The sequence below is a fragment of the Salarias fasciatus genome, chromosome 16 (assembly GCF_902148845.1).
Source record: "Salarias fasciatus chromosome 16, fSalaFa1.1, whole genome shotgun sequence".
NCBI classification, from domain to species: domain Eukaryota; kingdom Metazoa; phylum Chordata; class Actinopteri; order Blenniiformes; family Blenniidae; genus Salarias; species Salarias fasciatus.
In genome coordinates, this window is record NC_043760.1 from 17884369 (window position 1) to 17906244 (window position 21876).

General features: G+C 41.5%; 1 protein-coding gene across 1 annotated transcript in view; it reads left to right on the forward strand.

Annotated features, from left to right (window-relative positions):
- The window catches only part of asic4a (acid-sensing (proton-gated) ion channel family member 4a), an 89322-nt gene extending 68139 nt beyond the window's left edge, over positions 1 to 21183 (forward strand). Inside the window, exons 2-10 of the mRNA XM_030111126.1 lie at positions 8368 to 8512; positions 8914 to 9041; positions 9218 to 9371; positions 14780 to 14833; positions 16923 to 17076; positions 17920 to 18011; positions 18159 to 18238; positions 19128 to 19238; positions 20801 to 21183. Coding sequence (XP_029966986.1) covers positions 8368 to 8512; positions 8914 to 9041; positions 9218 to 9371; positions 14780 to 14833; positions 16923 to 17076; positions 17920 to 18011; positions 18159 to 18238; positions 19128 to 19238; positions 20801 to 20971 — 1089 coding nt within the window. The 3' untranslated portion in view covers positions 20972 to 21183. The remainder of the gene's footprint in view (positions 1 to 8367; positions 8513 to 8913; positions 9042 to 9217; positions 9372 to 14779; positions 14834 to 16922; positions 17077 to 17919; positions 18012 to 18158; positions 18239 to 19127; positions 19239 to 20800) is intronic.
- Positions 21184 to 21876: the final 693 nt, after the last annotated feature.

A 21876-nucleotide genomic window follows, 5' to 3' on the forward strand; every position in this document is an offset into this window, starting at 1 on the left:
GGAGTCGCTGTATTGTGCTGGAGAGCCTGTCCATTTTCAACTGCTTTTTCAAGAGCATCCCTCACCGCTCCATTAGCTGAGTATGCTTGGACATGTGGGGAATAGTAGAAAAGGGGAGAGAAATGTGAGTGGAGGGGTGAGTCGGGGATGGGGGGGGTGTACTGAATGCACTGTTCTGGCTTCGGTGCTCAACTTATTTTTGAAGCTCTGTCACAGCGAGCCAGAAAAAAAAAAAAAAAGGGTTGCTAAGAGAGAGCAGAGATTAGTCAGAACTCCTACACTAATAACTGAAACAAACCCTGCAGGTCCGTATCCCAACTCATTTCAACGCGCGGTGGTTCGGCAGACAGGAAAACACAACACGCAGCCAGACAAGTTGGAATGACCGGGTAACCTTGGCACATGAAGTAAATCTGCTCCGGTGTTGACCATAATCTGAGTGGGTCAGTGTAAAAGCCTCAGTTCTCCATTCTTTTTAATTTCAGGTCCATTCCGTGCTCAGAAAAAGCCATTCTTTCATGTTTCTTTGTGCATATTATCACATAACGCTCATTATTGTGCCTGACCGCTGAGCGACCATTGATTGCACAGTATTTACCTCACTTGAATGAGCATATCAAACTTCCATTGAGCTCTCAGCACTCAGTAGTGTAATGAAGGCTGGAATTGATACACAATAAGTGTAACATTTTCAACTGCAATCTCGAACCGTGTCCCTGATGCCGTGTTTGGAAAACGGCATTGAGATGGAGGTTAATGGTGCAAAGCTTGTGTGCCTCGCATACTGCTGCTCGTTCTCTTCTTTTCCGTCTACTCCCTCATATATGTATACGCCATTCATTCTGAACGCAAGGGTTACGACAGAGCAGGATTCATATTTACTCCCCCGTCCATCTATATGTAAAGATCTCCACGCCTTGACCCATGATGAAAGTGAGCTGACATTTGTTTGAGGATTATTTATGAATTACAGGGCTTAACCACATCATGTGAGAAGAAGGGAGGCTCAGAAATGAGTTCTTATCTCTTCATGTTGGCATTTCCAACATGTTTGCTGAGTTAACAAATCGCTCTCATTTTTTCTGTCCTGATCTCAAACTGCAAAATATCAAGAATCTCAGAAATCCTGCTATTAGCCTTGCCCGACACGTCGTCAGTTATTTTATATCTTTGAAGCCGTGGCATCTCAGTCTCGTCACGTGAACTTGTGGCAGACTTGCGGGGAAAAAAAGAGTTTTGTTTGGATATAAGATGTAAAATCATTCATGCCTTGGTCGAACAGAGCATGTGTATAAATCAGTGTGTGTCACCACAGTGTCAGCTGTGTATTTAGCTCTGTGGTAGTATAAGTAATGGTTTTGTAGCTGGCTGCACTGTAATCAAAGGTATATTTGGGACTACTATGCTGATTTACTAGAGTGTTTACTGGTACAGGTTTACTCTCTCTAAAGAAAAAAAAAAATCCAATGGGTGTGCCTCTCCTGCTGTGGCAAAATAAATAAATAAATAAAATACAACAGGAGAGCAGTCAGCAGTTCCCTGAAATTAAGTCAGGAAAAATGGTGGCAAGCAAGAGATTAAGTATTCAGCATATTGACTGGAAAATAAATTAACCTCAACCCCAACACACTAAACAAACAAGGGGATTCTTCTGCTGTTGCTGACCTGTGGATCGTGGCCCTCCTTCCTTGTCTTACAGACAAACTCGAATACAAGAGATGAAGCGAGCCTCATAGTGGATCAGATCACTGCTCTTTTAAATGAGGAGTTTGCAAGGTGTTACCTCGCACAGTCCTGCGTGACTGTGAGGATTCTGTCTGTAGTGATTCACTTCAAAGAGTAAAGTTTTTTTTTGTGCAGGAACACTGGAGAAAGTTTCAAAAGCAGAGCTGAAAAGGAAGTAATGGAATGCAGCCGAAATGCTTGGGCTTGCTTTGTGCCCTGCACTATAAGGCTTGATGCGCTCCCTAAACTGTCTTTTATTTTTTATTTTTTGATAACTTATTCCTCACTCCTTTGCTCTCCTCCGTTCAGAGGGAACTCTGAGAGTGAGACGTCACATATTCAGCCTTCCTCCTGACGCCTGTTTACAAGAACTGTCTTGAGAGAACAGAGTAGTCTCCCCGAGGGCTTTTCAAGTCAGATATGTGGCTTTACCCTTTGACCATTATAAAAACATCAAAAGGATTGTCTGAAGGGGATGAAAAGCAAACTGTTTTTCAAATCACACTGCTCCAACACACGTCTGTGACTTGTTAGTTTTTTAAAAAAAGGAATTATGTGGCCGTTTATGACTCCCAGTCTGTTTTAATTCATCATTTGTTATCTTTTTCTGAAGCCACACCTTAAACTCAAGCTTTTCAAAGTGCCCTCCTCTACTCTCACATGCTTTTTCTCATTCTAAGTAGAATTCTCTACTCAATGGCTTTGACATTACAAGATTAATTATAAAGTTAATGGCTATTGAGATACAGTCATAACCTTTCTCGTGCCACTCTGACACTTTTAATTTAAAATAATTGGGAAATCATTATATATAGCCTGCAACTTTTTTGAACTGTTACACTTATGGTTTTGCAATAAAACATTTGTTTTCTTGGCTCCTGCCGCCACACCTGACATCCATGGTGCCCCCCAGGTGAGGCAGACGCTGTACAGTCTGGCATAAAACCAAAAATGAATCCATCACCTCGTCTTGAAATTAATACTGTATCCTCGGCTAGTTTCTTCTTAGAATGACTGACAAGTAGATAATATTCTTTGTCTTGGATTAATCTTTGACGGTTGCTAATCTCTTAAGAATTCAGGTCAGAGAGAGAGATTTTTCTTTGCAGTACTTCGACTGGCAGCCCTGTATATCATTGGTCCTGAGAAAACACGTCAAATTATCATGTAAATATTCGGTTTATGTCACATTGTGATTGAAGTCTTTCCATTGGGGGGGGGGGGGGGGGGTTGTAATGAAGCCATTAAATCAAGGAACGCTCTGTCTCAACCTTAAACCTTGGTGAGCCGGCCTTAATGGTTTTCAGCTGCCAATCAGTGCTCCGGCAGATTCTCCCACCCTGTGTAAATGAATTCAAATCCTCCTGCCTTGTACTCGAAGAGCCACCCGATGACACGCAGCCTGCCTGGAAATGGATGTCCTCCAGAGAAGCACTGAAGTGACTCCTGCAGGTTATTTAAAAGGGAAAAGTTGGGACTGTCGGATCATGGTCATAAAGAGGGTGTTTAAGGGTTTAGCCCACCAGGGCTTATGAATTACATGGTAAGAGGTTGGTTTCTTAATGCATTTAGCACGGAGAGACAGAGAGTGAAACAAGGCAGTCTGGGAGGAAAAACACTGGTAGGAAGGAATTGACATTTAAGGCTGTTCCATTATAATTGGTGAGATGCAGTGTATGCAAAAGGAATAAGTCAGGCAACGCCTCCGCCCTGTGTTGCACCCCACAGCTTGAGGCTCCATCGTTTTGCCCTAATCTTTTAAGTTCTGGTCTGGCCAGTTGAGTCACTTTCATTTATGTAGCTCAGACCCTCGGATAGATTTCGTTTCAAAGACTTCACAGTGTGAACATACTCCATCTTCAGACTCACAGTGTGAATAAGATACAAGAAAACTCCAGCAGAAAAAAAGGGAGAAACCTTCTGAACAAGCAGCTTCCTTCCTCTAGGATGGACAAACATTCAATAGATGTTACATATACAGAGTTGACAGAAGCAGAAAGGGTAGCTCTCCAGGGTGAAACATGGAAATAGGGCCCTTCACCATGTACTGTATGTATTCTGTCTGTCATGTACAGCACACTGAGCAGACTGTACATGGCAGCTTCATTATGCTTCACACAGATATATCCAGGAACCAGCCAGTCCCACTGTTTGGGAAAGCTCTCAGCATTTAAAAAATAGACTAATTTCATCTGTGAACTTTATTATACACGTCACATTAATTTTTTTTCTCCAGTCTGTAGGCACTGAATCAAGACTGTTTACCGACACAGTATATGTCTACTGGTTCTTTTTTTTTGTTTGTTTTTTTTCAAGTTCTCGTAGCGGTAGATATTATCTCAATTTGTATATTGTGATGTGCATAGGTGGTCTTAATTTTAATTATATCAAGATGGTCAACAACAAAGGAGGACTGAGATGATGTAATAGGTCAAATACAAAGTGGTGTTTGACCAAGTTTTAGATGGAAATGTGAGTTAATTTTAAGGAATGATGTCCACCAGCTTGAAGTAGTTTTGGTTCCTCAATCCAAACAAAACTAAACAGTTGTTTTTTATTTATTTATTTATATATATATATATATATATATATATATATATATATATATATATATATATATATATATATATATACATATATATATATATATATATATATATATATATATATATATATATATATATATATATATATATATATATATATATATGTATTTATAATTGGACATGTCGATCTGATTTGTCTTTTCAGATGTGACAATATATTGGTCATATAGAGCAGAGGTATGTATCTTTTCAGACCAGGTTCAGTAGAGACGAAGACATCGTAAAGGGTCCATCCTCAGAGCTAACGCAGAGACAGACACAATCACATAATGCATGTATCATCATACAGGTATGATCAAATCACAGTCGTAAATTAGTCTAACAGCCGTGTCCTTGGATTATGGGATGGTTACTCCGTCTGAAATACATGTAAAACATAGGTCTGAAATTGAATACTGATATTTGATTTGATATAGATTTTGATTGGCACTGTGTTCTCAGAGCACACTCATTTTATGTGGAGCACATTTCTACATCATTTTTCCATCTGTGTGTTACAAAAAAAAGTGCTACACAGAACAATATGGCTTTGGGCTCGATGGCAACAATGTGAACAATGCTGCATTTAGTGCTGCAATAATTAGCTCTTGAGTTACTCAGAGGCTTACAATACTTCTTTTCATTTGTTCCGTAACCACCTCGCTTGCTTCAGTTTGTCAACAGCAGTGCCAAGTCCCAACCTGGGATTTGCCCAAGTCAGTCCTGTTACCTTCGCTAAATTTGGTGCAAGATGTAACAAGAGAAAAACGCTCCATCAATCACGCTGGAGATGCAGAAAGTGGAGTTGGAAGGAGGGGGTTCAGAAGCTGAGAAATAAAGCAGGGAAAGCTCTGCCAACAACCATTTCCTGGGTGAGATGATGGGAAAAGTTTCCCTGTGCTCTCTGGGGATATCATTTGTGAACACACTGGCATCCTCCAGAGCCGAAAGTTTTGGAGCAGAACCCCGGCACTTGGTCGTGGTGTTTTGAGTCTTTCTGAGGTGAAATCCTCCTTTGCGTCTGTTGCTTGCTCCATCAGATAAAGACTGCCAGTCGAGGCTTAAGTGTGTCAATGAACCCGGGTGGGGGCGGGGAATCAATGATAAGTGCAGCTTACCTCCTCTACTGCTCCGCACCAGCCAAATAGAGATTAAACCATTTCAGCCTAATAACATGTCAGTCAAAAGTCACACTTGAATACTTGAGCCCTCTCTCCCCAGGCCTCCGCCCACACGTTGCCTCCTCCCATTTTCTAATCACACCGGCTGAGAAGACGCTGCAATTTACATAAAGACAAGGCGACCATGAATATGAGCTGACTATAACCCATGCGCGCCACATCAAAACCTGAACTGCCATCTGTAATTGTCGACCTTGTCTTTGTATCCACGACCAAGACTCACTTTGAAGGTATTTCATTTGTGTTATTGTCCAAAACACTCGCTCAGTACAAACTGTACAAAACTCCCAGATCAAAGGCCCCAGAAGTCTATTACTGCATAAAATACAGCAGCCCTCCTAAACAGCAGCTTTTTTGTAAATGCTACTCATTTCTTGCTTTAATCACTGTTGTGGACATTGCAGAATCACTCTCTGTTGCAGGGAATTACTTGACTGAGCCCCACAGCCGAGGCTTTGATTTGTTGTTCAGCCATCTACACATGTGGATACACCCTGTGGTCTGTAAATGAGAGCTTGTGTTGTTCCGCCAGCATCCCTTATTTAGACATCACAGCACTCATTAGGTGGCTTAAGCTGATATCAAAGTCAGAACACAGCCGTCTATGTTTTCCAGAACGCGGGGACCGTCACATCGTCCCTTTAATGGTACGCCTGCCGTCTACTCAGCTCAATTGTTATTTCACTGTCATATCTGCCGGCGCCTCCTCTGCTGACCTCTCCTGCCTCGTGATTTCCTCCAGCCTTAATACTTTCATCACTGTCCTCTTTTTATTTGATGTTTGGACAAAATGAATCCGGTACATTACTTTTCTCCATGACAATAATGTATCATAAATGTGTGTCATTGAGAGGGGAAAACTGTACGGTCAGGATTATTGTCGGAGGCATCAGCGACGTTACAGCCGCCGTTTCGGTTCGTCCCTCAAGTTCACACAAAGCACACGGTCTTCCCGGGCATGCTGCTGCTTCGTTGTTAACTTTTCATTATCAGATGTAATTGTCTTGATAAAGTCAATTGAAACAGCTCGACTTTAATGTTTGAGTTCAATTCAATTTTATTTATATAACGGCACTTACAAGATAGCCATCTTATGGCACTTTTAAAATGAACACGTTGACATTAGACGGCGAGCTAATTCATTTACTGCTGACTTGATCAGGGTGAGAGGCACAGATTAGAAACTTCCAGCTCTTCATTGAGAGATGCTGCAGGAATGTACAGAGAACACACACATAATTGAACCAGGTACAGTTGGTGCTGTGTCTCAGTTCGCCAGCATACTTCCCATAAGTCCTTGTGGTAATTGTATTGAGTAACAGCCTGGTCCTGAAGATAAAATGTGTCTCTCGCAATGATCAAACTTGCCCTTGCTTGATTTAGACAATCTGATGTTATTTACAGTGTGACAGCATGAATTACAGAGTTCCAGAGTGGCTGAAATGACTGTGAATGCCAAGAAGACTAAATTGTTGGCGAAAAAAACAAGTTGATAAGGAAAATATGCTCAAGGTTGTTTAATTCTGCTCTGAAACCAAAAGTTTTACCCCAGTTACATAAAATGTAAAGTAGCTCTTACAAAACAAAATGCATTGTCATCGGCAAAAAATTTGAGGCTTTTGTAAATTTAAAGAAGTTGCATTTGCCACGTGAATGGTGAATCAGTTCACCCTCCAACAGCAGGTTTCAGATCCTACATGGGTGATAACAAGGTAACAGCCCACTAGGAGGTGAAGAGGAGACAAGCTACCAGCCAGGAGAGACAATACCTTCTTTAAATTTACTGTTGGGAAGAATATTTGAGTTAACAAGCAAATTGTTAACATCCTCACAGCCGTATGTACAAGGACACATAGCAAACAGGAAAGATTTTAATTAATTTGGTCGTCATAAAGCTCAGCAATATAATACCTTAGCAGACAAATAGCACGAGTAAACTAATTTAATTTCTGCTGTAGCAAAAAGAAAAGTTTTTATCTTGGAAAAGACTGTGGTGAAAATGCCCTATCTTACCACTCTCTTTAAATACAGACCATTGCTTTGTTGAAGCCCGAAGCGCACGGCTTCAACGTGCAGAGAAATCCTAAGCTGGACATCTGCCACACCAGGTTATAGCTGCACAGCTATGATTGTGCAATGGCTGTGTGGTGGAGGGATTTAATTAAATCTTAATAAGGATCATAGAATCTTAATAACTTAGATTTGGCTGTTTTGGAGTGCATGAAAAGACTTGAAATTGGTTGTGCTCCGTCCATTGTTCCCTTTTGATATTCTGGATCGTGGTATTGGAGCCACAGTTCCCTTTTGTTTACATGTGGATCACGGATTGTGCCTTTTTAAACTCAGAGGAGATAACGGTTAAATGACTTGTACGATGGATTTTTTTTTTTTTTTTTTTACTTTGCAGTGCATTGGTTTAGATGAGAGGTATAAACAAAGAGATGATATGTCCCCCTCAGGGACAGCTCCTCTGATAGGTGTTGGCATGATAGCTTATTTAAAGCAGCCCCTCTTTTATTGTCTTTTGTTTTCGTTTGAAGAATGATTAAAGAATCTCTCACGCCATTTGATATTTCAGTGGGATGGTCGTACTGTCGAGCAGTGTTGCGCGGACTTTGCATGGTGGGTGTGGGAAATTGATTCAAATACAGTTTATCAAAGTCCACGAGGGACTGAGGCAGCAGACTGCATCCAGAGGTTTGTGGGTAATATTCAGTTACTGGTCCGGGCAGAGACTCTGCTTGTTTATTTATTTATTTGCTCCGTATCTCTGACTCCGTTTCAGTGCAGTACTAGTGGGAGTTTGTCACATCCAGCATGTGGACTGTGTCATGTTTATGGTTATGCTCATGATATGAATCTATTCTCTTGTGCAGGTTTACACCAGATATGGGAAATGCTACACATTTAATGGCAACAAGACAACGTCCAGGAAAACCAAGCAGGGCGGAATGGGAAATGGGCTGGAGATTATGTTGGATATTCAGCAGGATGAGTATCTGCCCATCTGGAGAGAGACAAGTAAGCCTGGAAACTATTTGTCCATTGTATTCTCCTATCCCTCGCTGCGATGCGACATACCTCTGCTGCTGTGTGACTCAAAACCAACCTATGTGCATTTCTCTGAATCATGTACTGTAAATAATGTATTTTTTGATTGCTGCACTGCACCTGGAAAAAAAAAAGTAATTTGTTAAAGGAAATTCCTAAAGCAACATACACAGCCAGAGATTTGTCCTTGCATTATAGTTGTCACATATTATTAATCCCCTCTGGCCTATTTTTCAAACATGACTGAAATACGGTTTGCAGTTAGCGTCAAGCAGAGTTCGAGCTGTCAGATGAGGCAGTCATCTGAAATTCCCTTGTACTCTCCCTTTGCATCGTTCCGTGTTTCTGCTCCGTTTCATCTTGATGAGAAGATGAGACGTCTCTGGAGGCCGGCATTCGAGTTCAGATCCACAGTCAGGACGAGCCTCCCTACATCCACCAGCTGGGCTTCGGCGTCTCCCCGGGTTTCCAGACCTTTGTTTCATGTCAGGAGCAGAGGGTAGGTCTTCCTCATCACAGCCCACCATATCTGACCCCCACCCCCTTCCTCCTCCTCCTCCTCCTATGCACCCCACCCTCCTCCGACCCGAACCTCAGCAGCAGATTACTGTTCTCCCTGCATCCTCCCTCTTCTGGTGGCTCAGGCTGGGGTCTAATAAATCTCTGTGTACTCAGCTGACCTACCTGCCCCAGCCCTGGGGGAACTGCCGCTCCACCAGCAAAGAGAAGTTCCCAGGATACGACACGTACAGCATCAGCGCCTGTCGACTGCTCTGCGAGACCAACGAGGTCCTGCGAGTGTGCAAGTGCAGAATGGTGCACATGCCCGGTAAGAACAGCAGCTACATTATATTTGCAGAGCGCCGCAGACGTCAGGGGGAAATGCAGCTGAGCAGAAAATGACTGAATCGTGCGTCCTGACATTAGTAATAAACTCCACAAGCAAAATCAAAACTGCAGATTAGATTTTGTGATTCAGATTACAGCATTTAAATGAAACAAATACATCTGTTCATGTTTTCATGTACATAGATCATAGTGTGCACGGCTGTGGTCAGGTGAAGGTGATTTTCCCCCATTAACTGTATTGTAAATGAAAGTAGATGCAGCTTTGAGTTGAGCAACATCCCTTCATGTAAATTATAGCAACATTTACATTTTGAATTTTAAGAAGCTTTCAGTTTTCTAGTATTTTCCTCAGTTTTTATAATTAATTGGCCTTTTAGAGTTTTTGGGGAAAGCAATGCTCATCGACCCAGTGTTTGTTAGTCGATGGCCCCGTGTTCAAAACAACGACGATAGTTTCCGGCCCGCTTGAGGGCCTTCCACATGCCCGACCTTGATGCTCGTCAGCGTCGCCGCCGGCTTTCTGGCCAGTGACACGTCAGAATAAAGTCGCAATGAGTCTGGGATCTTTCCTGCTCATCTGTCTCCATCCGGATGAAAACTGTTCTGTTGTCCTTCTGTGACCTTCATTAATTACCGTGATTTAATATTTTCTGCTCTCTGTAGCTCATGCATCTGGTTTTCATTGGTAGACGACTTGCAACCAACACTATTGGATTATTTGGGAATTTACTCATGTAATGACTTATTGCTTGGAACGCAATATCCAATTTAAACCCAGCATCAGCTTTAACAAAACCAGCAGAGATCTGTCAGAATTATTATGTGAAGGTTTGTTTCGAGTCAGATTGAGAAGAAAAGGGAACCATTCGTAAACTAGAATTTGGCACTCAGAGAGCGCAGAACTCCGCCACAGGTGAAATCAGTCACCAACAACAATAAGAACACCATATGTAAATATCAGTAAACAGATGTAAACAAACCCTGTCCAGTGTTTCCTGCAGGATAACAGTTTGGCAACGGAGGAATGTGCGGCGGGCCGGGGGGGGGGCTCGAAACAGCGCAAAACGTGCCGCTGCTGCTCCGCGGTGCACAACTGATAATTAGCCGCAAACGCGGCGCTACTTTTTTTTTTTTTTTTCCCTGTCCGTTGTCCAGGCTCCGCAGAATTTAGCACGGGCGGAGCGCCCGGACTGAAAAGGTCTGGTGGAAACCCTGCCTGTCATCAATTTAATAGTACTGCGGCCCTCTGCTGGATAGATACAGTACTACACTGGTCAAATGAAAGTCGTCACCCTAACGGAACTCAGCAATAAAAAAGCAACACAATGACGGACATGCAGAGATGCATAACAAAGGAAACGAACAGTCCAACATAGGGTGAAATCACTTACAGACAAAGCTCTGATCAAGTTTTGAAGAGAAGCCAACTTGTGGCGATTTTGTCGTGCTGCTGCGCGACTGTTCCGTCAGTGAAACAGGTCCGACTAGGAACTAAAACTAAAGGTCCGCTGGGCGGTACAGCCTATCGGCCAATGATAAAGAATCCTTTAAAAAATTCGTGATGATCCGGATCATCACCCAAATTTAATCAATTCTAAGTTAGCCCAAGACCCACCTTTCCACAAAGTTTCATTGCAATCCGTCAATTACTTTTTCCGTGATCTTGCTAACAAACAAACCAACCAACCAACCAACCAACAAACTGACATGATTACATAACCTCCTGGCGGAGGTAATGAAGCTTTTTGTATAATTGTTATTATTATATTAAAAAAAAAAAAAAACCTCTGTGGCTGTAATGGTAATGGTAAATGAAAAGTTCGAACTGATCCACACATAATGTTTCCACTTGATTATCAGATGTCTTTTGGGACACGTGAAACCTCTGGAGACACTGCTGAATGCTGGATAATGCAGGATGGATCTTATAACCTATAACAGGGGAGATGCAGTGTGTTGCAGTGGTGTGTTGGACAAACACAAAGTGGGATGTCTGGATCTCCTGTGTGCGTCATCGTGGCTGGAGTGCCGGAAATCGAGGAGCTGAGTCACTGAATGCGTGCGTTTTCACCGATGTCTCTAAGAAGAGGGCAGGTCGAGGCTGGAAAGATTTGATGTTGGAGCAGGAAATTTACGTTTTTCATTTCCACATGTAAACATCATATTTGAACAGGTATGATATGCATGACCTGAAGTAGACAAGTTTAAACATTCATTTATCCAACTACTGCTGAACTAAATCCATGTTTTATGGGTTTGTGAAACAACCAGTACCGTGCTAATAAATAAATACACAAAGTTCTCAAGTCTCACAGTTCTTTAGTTTCCCCTTCAGAGTGTTGTGCGATGTTAGTAATTGCCCCTACTATAGTGGAACATTCAGGCAGTTTTCAGAACAGTGTTAAAAACAACAACAACATGGATTTCTTCTTATGCAGCTGAAAAAACTATAATTTTGTTGAGTGTACCGTAATTTTGTTGAAGAGTGTAAGAGCACAGCAGCAAGGAAAATACTATATTATACATTTCAAATCAGTCAAATAAAGATTTTCCTTAACATGCCTCTTTTGAGATTGATAATAAATTGCAAAGCATTATTGCATCCTGAGTAGCGCCTGTAAACGCAGCGCATACAAATTTACAGCTTTGGCATGAGTCTGATCTGCTCTGCAAAGGTAATTTAACAAAACACGCAAAATGAGCTTCTTTTAAGAAATTCTTCTGAAAAGAAATATCATTAGCTGTAATGAGCATTTGTGGGGAAAGTACTTGCACCTTTGACCTCAGGAGCTAGTTTGTCAGGTTTTTCAACCGAAATGACTCCTTGTAGGCGTTTTGCATGATTATCCACTTCTTCTCTCTTATGCAGACTTATTCTGCCTTCCATGCAAAATTCCTTCAGCTGCAAGATGTCTTCAGGTTTTCTTTCATGTCCTTCCCGTATCAAATCCCCCTACGACCTTTCAATAGGATTCAGATCTCGTCTTTTTTTCCCCTGACTTGGCCATTCCATAACCCTGTACTCCTCCTTTCTGAACCAGCCCTTGGTGGGTTTGCTTGATGCTTAGGATCATTAGGTTTTTGAGAGGGCCATTTCAAGTTCATCTTCATCTTTCAGACAGATGTCCTCACATTATCTTTGAGCTCACTTTGATATGATGCAGTTTTCAGCGAGTGACCGCCAGCTGTTCGATCCCTCGGGCAGTGAAGGAACCTCAAACCAGGGCATTTCTGCCACCATGCCTGTACACAAACCGTCCCGTTGCCGTGGTCAAACGCCTCTTACTTCCGCTCACCGGTCAGGGCCACAATAATTCAGCTGAATCTGTTTATCTCATCAGTAAATTGTAAGTTTGCTGTAACATTTTCAGTCCAGAATGTGTCGTTTCCTGCCATGCTTTCCACAAGAATCAGATTTGTCTTTCTTTATATTTGAATAACTGCACACCATTCCTGTTTAAACATGTTATGAACTACATTCCATAGATTTTTTTCCTAATTGTGTTTATGTTTTAAGCAATAAAGTTTCTTTTTTTTTTTTTTATTTAAATCATGTCAGGATAAGCAGCAGAGCTGTGTGAGAGGGCCAGGTTCAAGACCACCGAGAGGAGGAGCCAGACTTGTTCAGGATTCTTACAATATGTCTTATTTATTCACCAAATAACAGCAACAGCAAGAAAAATCTGTTTCACAGAAATTTGGCTACTCTTTAAACCCTCTCCTCTGCTGTTCATCCTACAAATGTATGTTCTTTTATACTAACCATTTAAAAGGGAAATAAACAGCATTTTTCAAGCATTGTTACAAGAAATAACTAATCTCTCCAACATATTAGACATTTCCTTTCCTCCTGAGTGTAGTTTAGTTGATTCCGGTCTATACAATGTTCTCCACTTTGGGGGAAACAGAATGATAGTTTCTTTCAAAGATAGAAAAAAACGTTTGCATAATGCAAAAGATTTGGATGAATAGACAGGAAGGACAGAGCCGGGTTCTACAGCAGTCAGATTACTTTTCTGTTATGATGCATCACTTCAGATATGATGGCTGTTGAGCCTGCTGTAATAAATGTGGTAGCCAGAAGGAAGCTTTGTTCAGGTAGCATTCACATCACATTATACCGCTGCACATATCAATAGTTACTGAAGTGCATTGTCGGAAATAGAGTGAAATTCCACCATACATTTTCAGAAATGAATCGGTCGAAAAACACACCAAAAGGGAACGTGTGTGGCCACACAGCGCTGCATCAGTACCGAGTAGGATTCCTGTGCCTTACATAATTTACAGGGTCTTTTTTTGTTTTTTTTTTCTCCAGCAGTCCCTCACATCAGCAGTTTGTTGGAAACAATTTGTGTTGCTGGGATTTATTCTTAATACATTTATCTCCGAGATAACAGCAGAAGTTGTTGATCTTTACTCACATTAACCAGTCACTCTTTACAACATGTCAGCAAACTCATCAGCAGGGTGTCTCGTGATTGTTTTATTGTCTTCGTCTCATTACAGGACACAGGTTTATGTTGATTTTCAGTTGACTCCAAAGTAGCTTTCGATCACTCCAAGAGGGTTTTTTTTTTTTTTTTAAGTTGGAAAAGTGTCTGGTTCTGGAGCTGGACGCTACCATCATGTGGTGATTTATAAAGCGTGTAACTTCTGAACTTTCAGGCATTGAAGTAAAAACTTGTGTTTGGTTGAGGATTTGCTCGGTCCAGAATAAATATTTTAGTATTTCAGTCTATTTCTATATTGGGACGACCACCCAAAAGCTATTAAGTTGTTCTTGTTCCTGATGTGTGGACAGCAGACAGAGAGACACCGGACAGCTTCTGCCTCCACACTCAACATATCTAAAAATAAAGCAGACCGGGCATTTTGGAGAATAATGTTAAATAATGAATCATGTTTAGTGGCCACTTCTCCAAATCACAGCCGCTTCTGCTCCTCCACAGAAGTCAAAGTTTCTCAGATCATCAGACGTTACTTCACCGTCTGTTAATGAGTGTTTTTCTCATGAACATTTCACACGCAGACAAACTCAACTCTGGCTCAATTATTAGTGCCGCTGATGAATACCTGTCATTAATGGCCCGGGCAGTATGTTTGTCCACAAAGAAGCGACTCACTGATTGGTTTTTAAAGACCTTCTAAATATGCCCGGCGGGCGGAGCCAGCATGCTCCATTTCTCAGCGCAATCAAGGACGGGCGTCCGAGAAGGCCGCGGCTCGGCGGAGGGAAGTCGTCCTCCGCGCGCCCGCCTTCCATTTGGAGATGAATGATAAGCTGCGGAGCGTTGTTCACAGCCGCGGCTCCTCATTGCAGCAGACGCGGGTCACTGATCATTTTGTTTCTGATTGATCAGACTCATTTTCTGTTCTCCTTTTCAGGAACTGCAGCTATCTGCCCTCCCAGTAAAATCAACTGTGTTGACAAAGCACTTGGTAAGAAACAATCTTCCTTCATTTCTTTTCTCATTACAATAGACTCCCCCAAAGGGGAAATGGAAACACAATCAGTAAATATGATAAGGATTTTTTTTTTCCCTGTTATACAAATACCTGGAGGTAGACTGGGTATTTTGAAATGACTTTTCCTCATTGTGATTTAGTCACTTTATAGTGTGATGGCTGTGCCGCCTCCATTGTTGAACTGCTAATATTAAACCCACGCTTCATTTCTGCATATCGGCGTCCCCCACCCTCATCCCCTGACCTCCTGCTCGTTTCCCTGCAGATATCGTCAATGAACCCCGCTTTCAAAGACGTCTTTCTTTTTTTTTTTTGTTAGAAAAAAAAGACATTTTTTTATTGTCATGGTGAGCGTATAAGTCCAATTATCATTTCTCACCCAAATAAGCCAGAAATTTAATTATGTCTCTCTTCAATGAATTCAGATCATGTTTAAATACGGTTGAATGAAATCTCAGATATATCTCAGCAGAATAGGGACACTTTCACGTGGGTCATATTCCCGACTCGAACCATGTGAATAGATTCACCCTTCGTGAAAGGTAATCCATTAAAAAATAATTTTTATACTTATATCGTTAAGGTGTTTTTGCCTTCACATCAGACAAGGAATATGTGCCACCGTGCTCCTGCATACAAATAACCTAATTGTTAGAGTTATAAAATACATCAATCATCAAATTATAATTACTGCTTTCAGTGCTCCTCCAGCCTGTTTTTGTCTGGACTGAATGCATTTAGAATTTGAAAAGAGAGATTGGGAAAAGCTATTTACTCTCTGGTGTGTGTTTTGTTGTTTTAGACTTGGAGGATTATAAATATGTATTCGGCAAAGTGCAAACATTTGGGGTCTGCATGTTAATTGGGTGTAATGTGCAATGTGAAAAGTCCTCCGTCGCCCCTCCTGTACTTTATCATTTATTCCAGGAGAAAATACCGTCACAGAACCACTTTCAGCACAGTTACAGTCTTTAAATTGTAGATGGTCACGGCGATGTTGGTCTGTTTATATCACATTTTTGTCCATTTGGTATGAATAGGAAAGTCACGAAAATTTGACCACTTTAACTTTTTTTTTAGTTGTTTTATGTTTTGAACATTTCCAGATGTAACCTTAAACGTCTTGCATTCATTTGTGACGTCAAACTTGTGGAACTTTTACCTGCTTTAGCAGTGAGTGTGGTTAAACGGTGCATTCATTGAACTGGGAAATGGAAAAGTTTCTGTTGCTAGACACAATGATTTATAAATGAATGACAAATAATGTTGTCGCCCATATTCGATCATGTTTATATACACTATTTATTCTCTTAACTTAGGCAATTTTGGCGAACTGCGAGTCTGTTTGTACCAAGTGTGGCTATTTCAGTGTTACCTGTGACACAGAAGCTTTATTAGACAGTGTAGCATTTTTGTTGACGGACATCAAATTTGCTTTTTCATTTTCTCACGCTGGAGTTTGGTTGTTTTAATAATGTGGAGGCCAGAAGTTTTCCATTTCCCAGTTACCATAAAGTGGTTAGTTCTGATAGAAGAAACCTGATTGGAAAAGGGGCATTTTCTTGAGTGCTGATATAAAAGGAAACAGCATTTGGACATTTCACCGTTTGACTCCACTTCAGTAACTACGACTGGCTGGAATAATAACACCAGGTGTGTTCGGATTGCCCGGTAGCGCTTCTCATGGTGTCAGCCATGTTGAGACTGTGTTCGGTTCAAAGAGAACGGTGCAGAGTGCAGGGAATAAGTGAGCAACAGTACATCACTTCACATTATTATTATTTCTGTCACTAAATGGCCTGTTGTGAAAAGCTGTGGATGTTGTGTTGTCAGTACATCACTTCCTCTCTTGTGAAGCAGCCTATTGAACATCCATTCAGCCGCTCGCGTCAATATTCCACTTCTCGTTAACTGAGCAGTCGTAATGTCAAATTCACAGTGGCAAATGCGACCCGGTGGCGGCGCGGCCTCTTCGTGTATATATCTCTGGGAAAGCGACTCCAAACCTGCAGGTGAAACTGACCCCATCTATTAAAGCGCAGCTGCCATCTTTGTGTTGCAGCGCAGTTACAGAAGAACAGCGGCGACACCTGCCCATGCGAGACGCCCTGTAATCTCACCCGCTACGGAAAAGAGCTCTCCATGGTCAAAATCCCCAGCAAGGGCTCGGCGCGCTATCTCTCCAGGAAATACGACAAGTCGGAGGACTACATCAGGTACGACAGGGAACCTTCAGCCAGACAGACGCCGCTTATGAGCGGCGCTGCGGGGCTCGGTGTGAAGGGCCATAAACTATGACCTTCAGCCTGTGATCACCTACAGGCGTACCGCCGTAAATATAAACAAAAATCAATTTCATGCAAGCTTCAGCTTATATTTAGCCAGGTAATAGAAATGCGCTTGTCAGAAACCAGGCAACAGTTTGTTTGCAAACTGTCTGAGATTAATTTATAACTTCATCCTGCAATGTCAGGCACTTTTTTTTAACAACTTCATTGTTTTTATTATTGAAATGATTTGCAAATCTTTGACATCTTTTAATTTTTTGATGCACATTTTGATAAATTGTTAGCACCGTATTACTCATTTTTAAAACAACAGGTTATATAATACCTTCTAAAACTTTTAATTTATATTTACTAATATCTCCCTGATCAATCTGTGTGCACTGAATAATGCGCTCGCTCTGTAATTCCTCTCAGTCCTGAGAAACGTGCTCGAGGGTAAACATAAATAATGTGAGGCATCATGCGCGCTCCGGTTTATATAATATCAGCAGAGCAGGCTTTGTAAAACGCAGAAAGGTTAGAGATGTGGCAGTGACTAAGTGTGCAGTCAATCCACGCTCAGCCCTAAAAACATCTCATTATCCCACAGTCGCTGGTTAGATCTGTCGACAGCGCTGTGAGCCCAGAAACCCTATCATGTCTGTTAACACCGAGCATGAATACGACTTGATACTATTTTTATTTTCTTTTTCATTTGGCATGATGTTTATAGTAAAGTATTTTCTTTTTTATATATATATATATATATATATATACCATTTCTCCTTTCAGAGACAACTTCTTGGTCTTGGATATCTTCTTTGAAGCTTTGAACTATGAAACAATCGAGCAGAAGAAAGCATATGATGTTGCAGGTTTATTAGGTAAGATTTTCCATTTTTTTCTTTTCCATTTTTGGACTTTCGAAGCAGTGTGAAATGCACTTTTTACAGCAGTTTTTATTCCCAATATCAGTAAGCACACACAGCTTGTGTTTCCATTGTGCCTTCTTTGAAGTATTTTCTTTTCAGGTGACATCGGTGGACAGATGGGTCTTTTCATAGGAGCCAGCATCCTGACAGTCTTAGAAATACTGGATTATATCTATGAGGTACCGTGTCCGTGCACGCCACACACACACCTCAGCCAATCACGCTGGCAATGGAAATATTTTGACAAGTATTTTTGTAGTGCAGATCTTGTCAGTGTATTTGAGGCGGGGGTCATCAAGATGTCTTTTTTTTTTCTTTCTTCTTTTTTAATTGAAATCACGATGAAAAGAAATGCAGAGAGAAAAATTGTTAATTTTTTTTTATCAAAGCAGACTTTTATTATACTGACTGTAATACTCATTAAAACTACAGAACATATTTTAGAGTGTAACCCTGAAACCTCTACAACAGATGCATATTATATGTATAGATATATTACTTTGGCGCTATTAGAGTGCAGATATATTTTTTATTGCTTATGGATCTCCACAGCTGATAATATTTTATCTTATTCATGAGAGATTTAAGCACCAGACCAGACCTCATCCTAACCCCCTGCTGTAGTGGATTTTTCAGAGAACTCCACTGTGACCAAAAATCACTATTTTAGAAATCACACGAGTGTGCTTCTTTGTTAGCTTTAATTTTCACCGCTGAGCATGACGACGTGCCTCGCTGTTCTTACCAGATATAATCATCTGAAAATCTAAGCGCAGGACTGGCAGCGCAAATGTTATCACTTATTATGCATGTGAGGCATTTTATTTGATTCCCTGGCAGGAGAAACTAATATCCGCTCAGGTCTGCGCTGAGGACACGATACTAATGTCGATCATAAAATGAACTCTTGCCTCATTTGTATCCCCTCTCGGCTCTGCAGCCAGGCGCCTGCTGACTGCCAAAACGTGCGCGAATAAAGCGAGAATCGGAGGGAGGGGACCGTACAATGCAGACTGAACTTTTCACTCTGCTGCGCCTCTTGTCTCCCTCCCTCATCTCTGAAACCAGGTGATCAAGCACCGGCTACAGCGTCTGCTGAGGCCGCAGAAAGAGGAGAAGAAGAACAAGCAGCCGACCAGCACAGTGGCAACGGTGGGTCTCGAGGAAATGAAAGCAAAGGTACGGCACAAACTGCACGATAACAAATGATGCCCGCTCTGTTTTCATGCCGAGTGTAAAACTCACCCTGGAGCACTGTAGCTGCGCAAGAAAACAACAAAGGGAGGAAAGTACGAGAGAAGAAAGTTAATTTTTCCTTGCCTCTAAAATGATGAAGAGTATAATGTTTCTAATTAGTCTTAACCCCAGCGAAAAAAAAGAAACACAGCAACCTTTGAGCAGAGTTATGTTATTACCCAACTTAACTTCTTATCTTTCATCTGTGTCTTAATTCGCTGCCGCGCGATAAAAGTGATGATTTGATCAGGTTTCGCTGTTCAGGTCAGTTCATCTCAGGCACAAACTTCAGTTCAGTATTAAATATCTTCATCTTTCATTGAAAATGTGTTTTTAATTTTGTCAGCCTAAATGAATGGTTTTTGGTTTTTGGTGTGTGTCAGTCCTGAAGCACTGCAGCATGAATATACACCTCCAACTCCCACTCAGCACAGTATCTGAGGGAGTCTTCCTGGATGTATGAAGATATGTAATAAGCTTGAGTTTTGTTGATTTTAACAGTAATTTGACACTGTTGGAGAAAAAATTCAATTTAAACTCAGTACATCAGTGTGGCTGTAGCAAATAAGAAATGCAGGTGAAGAAAAAATTCAATCAGCAAAAAAGCATATTTGCGTTTACTAAAGATGTATGAATTAGTGCACCGAAGCTGGGCTTGTGTTTGTGTGGATCCCAGATCTCAATCCCGGCTGCAGGGTGCTAAAACTGAAGAAGGGAGCGGCTAAATAGACACTTCTGTTGGAAGACTTATTCACTACAATAATCTAATACATGCAATGGATTTGCTTTTAAAAACTCTAAATCCTCTTTAGAACATCTGCAGGACTTTAGTAGCCGCCTCTTGAATAGAAACCTTGATTTGATGCCTTCAGACAGATGGTTGACAGAAAATGGCCTTCTGGCCCAGACAGACTATTTAATGTGATAAATACATTGAAACATGATCAAAGGTAACCAGAAGAATGAGCGGACAGATGTCTTTAAATCAGAATTTCTTTCGGCTCAGCACGGAGGGAAATAAAGTTTAATGGGGAAAACTTAAAGCTAAATGGAAAAAAAAACTTTCTCCACAAATCATAAATGTTGAAGCACCAGAGAGGAAATGACCGTAGCGGTTAACAGCATCTTTGGACAATCCTTGATCGATTCATTTCTTCTCTGGGGTCAGTTATTACCAAGTGATCCGACGGGCTCCTGGTCACGTCCTGGAATTACAGTTGCTCAGCTCGCCCTCACTGCCGATGCTGTGGAGAGGCTCGGGCGGTAATAGATAAATTACCTAACATGGTAGGAGACAGATACATGACATTTCTTTTCATGTTTGGACACTTGAGCAAACGTGAAGGTTCTGTCGATAGCTTAGCTTTTAATGAATGAGCACATGTGTGGGATTGAATCGCGGCCGTTACATTTCTGTGAAAAATAATCCCACCAGAGAGATTTTTCCAGCTACCTGCAGGTGCAGCCTTGTTCCACGTGCTCCTTGTCTTGTGTGCTTTCCACAGGAGCCCAACGACATGACACGGAGTCACCCAGAGGGGGCGTACGCCAACACCATCCTCCCCAACCACCACATCCCCCTCCCCCACCCCCACCCACACCCCCACCCACACCCACACCCTCCACACCACCACCGCGCCGGGCACCACGGAGTGTTCGAGGACTTCGCTTGCTAAAAGCTCCGAACCATCGTTTCCAGTCCTGGTGACAACAAAAGATAAGAGCTGTCCGTGCTGAGATCGATAACAGACCCCCGGCATTTCCGTCATTCCTTTGCTGTCACCAGTGAAAAGCTACAGCCAAAGTCAAAACACCAAACTTGTGCTGCTACAAACCACTTGTACGTACAGTATGTAGGCACAAATCGGACACCGCTTCTTTTTTTCCTCCATTTCCCTCTCCATCTCTCTCCCTCTCTCTCTCTCGCTCTCTCCGGATGGGAACCTGCTCAGCTCAGCCCTGCTTCACTCGGTGATTTCAGGACCAACTTTGGGTTCATGATCACTACAATGGAACGACAAGAGGACTGCATGTCACCTTGATCCATTCCAACTCCAGTATAAGGAAAAAAAAAACAAAAAAACTTTTTTTTTTTATTGTTCAGCTGGCATCTCAGATTTTTCTCCCGTCTTCATCCTTCCTCAAACTCTTCCTCCCGCTTCATAAGAAAAGACGCACTGTACCATTCGAACACATCACTCCAGATAAATTATGTAATTATTTAAAGAGATACTAATATCTATATGTTCTATATTGTATACAGGATACTTTGGTAAGCCAACCTTAACTTGTGTTACACCATCCAAAATACGAAGGGGAATTATTTACCTTGATCCGTATGACCTTGGCTTAGACGATCTAGCAGCATCTTTCCACATGATACACTCTGTCTGGTTTGTGGTTAAGGTGTTAGAGAGTAGCATTGTACTTGTACATAAAGATCAACTTAAAAATGAGAAAGTTCTAAAAGTTCTGTTTTAATGGTTGTTGTTTATATTTAGTTACTATATAACTTATCCAAGATTACTTTTAGTTATTTATAAATTTTAGAGGAGATTTTTTATATGAAAATAGCGATCAC